This window comes from Alligator sinensis, unplaced genomic scaffold, assembly GCF_000455745.1.
Source record: "Alligator sinensis unplaced genomic scaffold, ASM45574v1 scaffold1302_1, whole genome shotgun sequence".
In the NCBI taxonomy this organism is placed as follows: Eukaryota; Metazoa; Chordata; order Crocodylia; family Alligatoridae; genus Alligator; species Alligator sinensis.
In genome coordinates, this window is record NW_005842612.1 from 140,672 (window position 1) to 148,440 (window position 7,769).

Genomic DNA, 7,769 nt, shown 5'->3' on the forward strand with positions numbered 1-7,769 from the left:
GGGAGTTTGGGGGTGTTGGAGGGACTTGGGGGTTCCCTGGGGATTGGAGGGACTTGGGGTAGGGGGGCAGGGCTGGGGCTGATGGGGGGTCCTTCCAAGCAGGGGCAGTCAGGGTTTCCCCACTGACCCCCACTTTTTTGCGGTGTCCCTTTAGCCTGCGGCCTCATCTGCCACGTGGGGTGTGCAGGGGGGGCCCTGCGCTGCCCCCCACCCCCTGAGTCACCCCGTCAGGGCCTGGGTGCTGGGGCTGGCACCGGGACGGCACTGGAGGGGGTCCTGTCGGTAAGGCCTGGCCCGGACGCCTGGGTTCTCTCCTGCTCTGGGGGAGCAGTGGGCACTCAGGGGGTGAGGGGGGGGGCCGGGAGCCCGGACACCTGGGCTCTCTCCAGCTGGGGGAGGGGAGTCGTGCTCGTGGGTGACGGCACGATCCCGCTCTGCCCCCCACTGCCCAGGTGCCGCGCCCGGCCGGCGTGCGCAAGGGCTGGCAGCGTGTCTTCGCCATCGTCAGCGACTTCCGGCTCTTCCTCTTCGAGGCGCCCGAGGGCCGGAGCTCGCCCGGCGGCGTTGGTGCCACCCACGTCATCGACCTCCGGTAGGGAGCCCCCAGTCTCAGACCCTGTCCAGCCCCGCCCCCCATGCCCTGGTGCAATGTGGAGTCACTCCAGATTTTGTCCATGGTGCAGTCTAGAGTTGCTTTGGATTTTGCCCCTGTGCAGGCTACAGGGGAATGGGGACTGGGGGGATAGCCCCAGGTGCCTGGGTTCAACCCCAGGGTGAGCCCTTGGGCCTGGGGTCAGGCCTGGCCTGCCCTTCCCCCTCCCTCCCAATGCTGAGTCCCTCCAGATTGAACCCCACTGCAATCCGGAGTCACTCCAGATTTACCCCCATTGCAGTCTGGAGCGATTCTAGCTGAAGCCCTGGGGTCCAGCCTGTCCCCGGCCCAGGGCCCTGGTGCCCGGGCTCTGACTCCAGGACCCGTCTGCTTTCAGGGCCGAGCAGTTCTCGGCGGAGCTGGTCCAGGCCTCGGACGTCATCCACGCCAACCCCAAGGACCTGCCCTGCATCTTCCGTGTGAGTCGGGCTGCGGGGGGCACGCATGGTGGGGCCCCGGCCACAGGGGCGCTCTAGGGGGGCTGGGCCGGAGAGGTGGGGCTCTGGGGTGACCAGCTTGCAATGGGGTCTGGGCTGGGTCCCAATCCGGAGCAACTCTGAATCAACCCTGGCTGGAGCTGAGACTGGGATTGGGACTCGGTATCAGGCTCTGGCCTCTTGCTAGCCGCAGTTGCTCCAGGTTCAACCCTCTTGTAATCCGGAGTGACTCCAGGTTCCACCCCCAATGCGATCCAGCATCCCTCTAGGTCCAACCCTGTGCAACCTGGATTTGCTTCAGATTCACATTCATTGCAATCTGGAGTCACTCCAGATTGCCCCCCCACACCCTGCCGTGCACAATCCAGAATTTCTCTGGATTCAGCCTCATTCCAATTCAGAGTCACTGCAGATTCACCCCCGTGCAGTTCAGAATCCCTCCAGGTTCAGCCTCCCTGCAATTTGGAGTCTCTCCAGGTTTAACCCTGTTGCAACCTGGATTTACTCCAGATTTGCCTTCATTGCTATCTGGAGTCACTCTGGATTCATCCTCCCCCCCAGTGCAATCTGGAGTCACTCTGGATTCAGCCCCCACCCCAGTGCAATATGGAGTTGCTCTGGATTCACGCCCCCAGTGCAATTTGGAGTTGCTCCAGGTTCAACCCGTTATAACCCAGAGGGTCTTCAGATTTTTCCCCATTGCAAACCAGAGTCACTCCAGATTCACCCCAATGCAATCCAGAATCCCACCAGGTTCAACCTCTTCACAACCCAGAGTCTCTTCAGGCTCGACCCCATTGCAATTTGGAGACCGTCCAGATTTGCCACCCCCAACCTTTTCAATCTAAAGTACTTCCAAATTGTCTTGGGAGCTGGGGGCGGAGCCTGTGGCCCAACCCTGACGCCCCCCTCCCCCCCCCCCCCCGGGCACCCGCTGCCCCGTCCCCCAGGTGACAGCGTTGCAGCTGTGGGTGCCACGGACGTGCTGCTCGCTGCTGCTGCTGGCGGAGAGTGCGGGGGAGGCGCGGCGCTGGGTGCAGGCGCTGGGGGCGCTGCCCCGGGCCCTGCCGCCCCAGCTCCGCCCCGTCCTCGCCCTCAAGGAGGCCTACGACAGCGGCCTGCCCCTGCTGCCCCATGCCCTGGCCACCGCCATCCTGGGTGAGCCACGGGGCGGGGCCAGGGGCCGGGTTCTCTCCAGCCCTGGGGGGAGTGGGGTCTAGTGGTTAGAGCTGGGGGGTTGGGAGCCCGGGCGCCTGGGTTCTCTCCAGTTCTGTGAGGGGGCTGGGGCTGGGCTGGCTCTGTGGGGGGTGTCTGACCCCACTGCCCCCCCAGACCGGGAGCGCATCGCACTGGGCACCGAGGACGGGCTCTTCGTTCTCCACCTCCGTACCAATGGTGAGTGCCAGGCCCGGGGGGTGGGGGTGGGGTGAGGTCCGTCACTCCACATTGACACCTCTATATAAGACACTGCTAAATCCCTAGACTCAGTCCCTGCTCCCAAACTGGTGTCACTCCTGGAGTCTATTAGGTGTCACTCTGCATAGGCATCTCCATGTAAGACCTTACAAACCTACAGCCTCAGCTCCTGCTCCTCAACTGGTGTCACTCCAGTCACTCCAGATTGACACCTTCATGTAAGATCCCCCACAAGTCCATGGGCCTGGCTCCCGCTCCCAAACCGGTGTCACGGCTGCTTGATATTTCTATGTAAGAACTTAGAAGTCTTTAGACCCAAGTCCACTTCCAAACTCTAGAGTCGCTCCTGGAGCCTGTTAGGAGTCGCTTCAAATTGACACCTCCACATAGGACCCCCCACAATTGACAGTCCCAGCTTCTGCCCCCAAACTGGTGTCACTCTGGAGTCACTCCTGATTTGACACTTTTGTGTAAGGTCTTACATGGCCACTGCCTCAGCTTCTGCCCCCAAACTGGTGTCACGCCAGAGTCACTCCACATGGACACCTCCACATAAAACCCCCATAATTTCATGGCCCCAGCTCTGCTCCCAAATCAGTGTCAGTGGAGTCACTCCTGGAGCCTATTAAGAGTCACTCCAGATTGACACTTCTATAGAAGACCCCTGTGAGTCCATGGCCCCAGCTCCTGTTATCTGAACCAGTGTCACCCCAGAGTCACTCCTGATTGATGCCTCCATGTGAGGCCTTACAAGCCCTAGCTCCCACCCCCAAACCAGTGTCACTCTGGAGCCACTCCAGATTGACACCTCTATATAAGACCTCTCACAAATCCACAGCGCCAGCTGCTGGCCCCCAAACCGGTGTCACTTCAGATAGACACCGCCATGAAATATCCCAAGTCCCAGCTCCCAAACTGGAGTTACTCTAGATTGACACCTCTGTGAAACACCACCCTGTAAGTCCCAGCTCCCGCTCCCAAACCAGAGTCACTCCAGATTGACACCTCCATGAAAGACCCCCTACAAATCCACAGCCCCCAGCTCCCACCCCCTCAAACTAGAGTGACTCCCCTATCCCTCTCTCTCCCCCCACAGATGTGGTGCAGGTGGGCGACTGCCGCCGGGTACAGGGGCTGCTGGCCTGCCCCCAGGCCCAGGTGCTGGCCGTGCTGTGCGGGCGCCACCATAGCGTGCGCCTCTTCTCCTGGGCCGAGCTGGGGCAGCCGGCAGCTCCGGGGGCCAAGATGACGGAGGTGCGGGGCTGCCAGGCCTTGGCCGCGGGCGTCCTGTGCCGGGGCACCACCCCCGTGCTGTGCCTGGCCAGCAAGCGCCAAGTGCTGTGCGTGCAGCTGGTGCCCGGGACCCCCCCGTACCGGCGCGGCCGGGAGCTCCAAGCCCCCGGCTACGTCCAGTGCCTGGACGTCCTGGGAGACCGGCTGTGCGTGGGCTTCCCTGGCGGCTTCGCCCTGTACCCGCTGCTCAACGAGGGGGCGCCGCAGCCCCTGCCCCAGCCCGAGGAGCCGCGGAGCCGCGGGCTGGGCCAGCAGGAGGCGCTGCGGGCTGTGGAGGTCAGCCTGGGGGAGCTCATCCTCTGCTTCGGAGGGCTCGGGGTCTACGTGGACGGGCGGGGACGGAGGACGAGGGACCAGGATCTCATGTGGCCGGCACCGCCTCTCAGCTGCTGTGAGTGAGTTGCGGAGACCCGGCCGCCCACCCCAGAGCCAGCCGCAACCCCAGTGCCCCCAGAGCCATCTGTTCTGCTGCATCTGTTCTACTCAGTTGCCAACACAGAGCCAGCTGCATATCCGCCCCCTGCCCAAAACCCCACCTTAGAGGCATCTCTATTATGCTCAGCTGTTGACATCCCACCCCAGAGCTGGCTGCATCTCAGCAAGGGGCCCGGTCTCCCCAGCCTGACACCCCCAGAGCCAGCTGCAACTGTTATACTCAGCTGTTGACATGTCACACCCCAGAGCCAGCTGCATTTCAGCCCCATGTCCTGTCCCGTCTCCCAGGCCCCATGCCAGAAGCAGCCTCTGTTACACTCAGCTGCTGACATGCCCCACCCCAGAGCCAGCTGCATCTCAGCAAGGGGGCTGGGGGGGTCACAACTTCCTCTCCCCCCTCCCCAGGTTACAGTGCTCCCTACCTGACTGTGTTCAGTGAGAACGCCCTGGACGTCTTCGACGTGCGCAAGGCTGAGTGGGTGCAGACGGTACCGCTGCGTAAGGTGAGACCCCAGCCCCCCAAATCCCCGGGGGGGGGCATGTTCTGGGGGGGGGCAGGACACCTGGGTTCTAGCCCCAGTTCGTCCATCCTTCCCCCTTCCCTCCTGCTCCTAAAGCCCCTCTGTCTGTCTTGCTATCTATCTGTCTGTCTTTATCCTACCCTGCCATAGCCGTCCGTCTGTCCCGAACTCCCCTTGTATCTGTCGGTCCCTCTATTTCTCTCTATCCCTAAACCCTGGTTCTGTCACTCGCCTGCCCTCCAACATATCTCTGTCTGTCTGTCTGTCTGTCTGTCTGTGCGCTCCTATGCCACCTACATCTCTGTCTTTCTCTGTCCCTAAAACCCCTGTATGTCTGTCTGTCTTTCTGTGCAGCTCTGTCTAGCCCCAGCCCCATCCAGCCATCCCTAAGTTCCCTTTACTGATCTTTCTTGCCGTTCCTGTCTGTATGTCTGTCTGTTAATCTTTCTCGTTCCCTTTAGCCCTAATGCCTGTCTCTGTCTGTCCCTCTTCCGTTAGCTATCCCCAGCCCCCTGTGTCTGTCTCTTTATCTACATATCTCTCTATCCCTAATCCCTCTATACACACGTATCCATCCATCCCTAAGTTCCTTGTCTTTATCTCTGTCTCTCTTTATCCATACTCCACCCCCGTCTTCCTTTCTGTCCCTCTGTCTATCCCCAGCCCTCTGTATCTGTCTGCCTGTCTTTCTAGGCATCTCTGTGTCCTCAGCCCCCTTAAATATTGATGTATCTATCCACCGCCAAGTTCCCCATCCTTCTCTCTGTCTCTCTTTCCCTTTATCCCTAAACTCCCTGTCTGACTGTCCCTCTGTACATGTGTCTGTCTGTGTGTCCTCAATCCCATCAAAATAGATACAGATATAGATTTGGAGATATACACAGATAGGTACGTATATATTTTTTCTTTATATGTAAAGAGAATACATGCATGTGTAGTCTCTTTATATGTCACGAGAATACACACGCGCGCACATGTGTGCTCTCTTTATATTTAAAGAGAATATATATGTTTTCTCCTCCTCTCCCTCCCTCCCTCCCTCCCTCTCTCTCTGTATATATATATATATTCCCACCACCTGTATCTATCTATCCGTCTCTCTCCATGTGCCTCTGCCCCTAAGCCCCCTCTAACTCTTTATCTGTGTATATATCTCTCCAGCCAGCCCTAAGCCCCGTATCTGTTTTTTCTCTATCTGTATCTAGTTATCTCTAAAACCCCTGCACCTATGCTTGTCTATGTGTGTATCCATCCATCCATCCACCCATCCACCCCTAAGCCCTCTGTACCTGCCTGTCCTTCTCATCCGTGTATCTCTCTCGAGTTATCCATCTCTCTCTCTATATCTTTCTACGTCTAAAAATGTCCAGCACACCTACAGCCTAGGGAATGACCTGCTGGGTGGCACGGAAGTGGAAAGGGATCTTGGAGTCCTAGTGGACTCCAAGATGAACATGAGTCGGCAGTGTGACGAAGCCATCAGAAAAGCCAATGGCACTTTATCGTGCATCAGCAGATGCATGACGAATAGGTCCAAGGAGGTGATACTTCCCCTCTATCGGGCGCTGGTCAGACCGCAGTTGGAGTACTGCGTGCAATTCTGGGCGCCGCACTTCAAGAGGGCTGCGGATAACCTGGAGAGGGTCCAGAGAAGGGCCACTCGTATGGTTAAGGGCTTGCAGACCAAGCCTTACGAGGAGAGACTAGAGAAACTGGATCTATTCAGCCTCTGCAAGAGAAGGTTGAGAGGCGACCTTGTGGCTGCCTATAAGTTCATCACGGGGGCACAGAAGGGAATTGGTGAGTATTTACTCACCAAGGCGCCCCCGGGGGTTACAAGAAATAATGGCCACAAGCTAGCAGAGAGCAGATTTAGATTGGACATTAGGAAGAACTTCTTCACAGTTCGAGTGGCCAAGGTCTGGAACGGGCTCCCAAGGGAGGTGGTGCTCTCCCCTACCCTACTCTTTCCTGCCTACGCAGGGGGTCGGACTCGATGATCTATTGAGGTCCCTTCTGACCCTAACATCTATGAATCTATAAATAAACATCTCTCCCTCTCTCTCTCCACATTAACATCTCTCCATTTAAATACCTCTGTATTTCTCCATCCGAGCACCTCTCCATCTCTGTTTTTCCTTATCTCTCAACATCAGTCTCCTTCCCTCTAAATCTGCCTGTCTCAACAGAAGGCTCTTTCCATCTAAAGCTCCCTCTCCCTCTGAATAACTGTTTCTCCAACCTAAGCCTTCCACCAGAATATTTCTCTCTCTAAATCTGTGTCCATCACTCCCTCTGAATACCTCCCTGTCGCTCCCTCTCAGTGTCTCCCCGTGTCTCACCCAGGTCCGGGCCCTGAACCCGGAGGGCTCCCTGCTTCTCTTTGGCACCGAGAAGACGCGGCTGGTCTACCTCCGAAACCAGGCAGCAGGTACCAACCCTGTGCCGCTGGTGGGGGGACGAGGGGGGAATTTCCAGGCTTGCAGCTCCCCCCGCAATCACCCCTCTCATTCAAACTGAGATCTGGGGAGTGAATCCACATCAGTGGCAACTAGTAGCAGCTGCAGCCTGTCTACATGGAAGTCAGACTCTGGAGTGACTCCAGATTGGAGATCAGTATCCAGCCCTGGGGGACCATAACCCTGTTCCCATGGAAGCCAGGGAACGCCATCAGTGACAGGCTTCTGGGAAGAAGTGTGCAGTCAGTGGAGGGACTCTGGAGTGACTCCAGATTGACACCTCCATATAAGAGCCCAGCCCCAGATCCTGCTCCAAAACCAGTCCCTCCTGATCATCACCTTCATGAAAGACCTTATGAGCCCACAGCCCAAACCAGAGTCACTCTGGAGCCAACATCCATTCACACAGACATCCAGAGCTGCTCCCCATGCTGGGCCAGGAGCGGGGCCAGAAAGATGTTGATCTCGGGAGGAAGTCGGGGGTACACGGGCTCCCAAAGCTGGGATCGGGGCAGAGAAATGGCTCAGTGGGGGGGGGGTGGATGGGGGCTGGGCT

General features: G+C 58.3%; 1 protein-coding gene across 1 annotated transcript in view; it reads left to right on the forward strand.

The window, feature by feature from the left end:
• Positions 1 to 7,769, forward strand: part of LOC102368069 (serine/threonine-protein kinase MRCK gamma) — an 18,873-nt gene that overhangs the window by 8,956 nt on the left and 2,148 nt on the right. The window contains exons 20-27 of the mRNA XM_025214923.1: positions 135 to 282; positions 453 to 592; positions 990 to 1,071; positions 2,040 to 2,247; positions 2,422 to 2,484; positions 3,602 to 4,189; positions 4,639 to 4,736; positions 7,101 to 7,185. Coding sequence (XP_025070708.1) covers positions 135 to 282; positions 453 to 592; positions 990 to 1,071; positions 2,040 to 2,247; positions 2,422 to 2,484; positions 3,602 to 4,189; positions 4,639 to 4,736; positions 7,101 to 7,185 — 1,412 coding nt within the window. The remainder of the gene's footprint in view (positions 1 to 134; positions 283 to 452; positions 593 to 989; positions 1,072 to 2,039; positions 2,248 to 2,421; positions 2,485 to 3,601; positions 4,190 to 4,638; positions 4,737 to 7,100; positions 7,186 to 7,769) is intronic.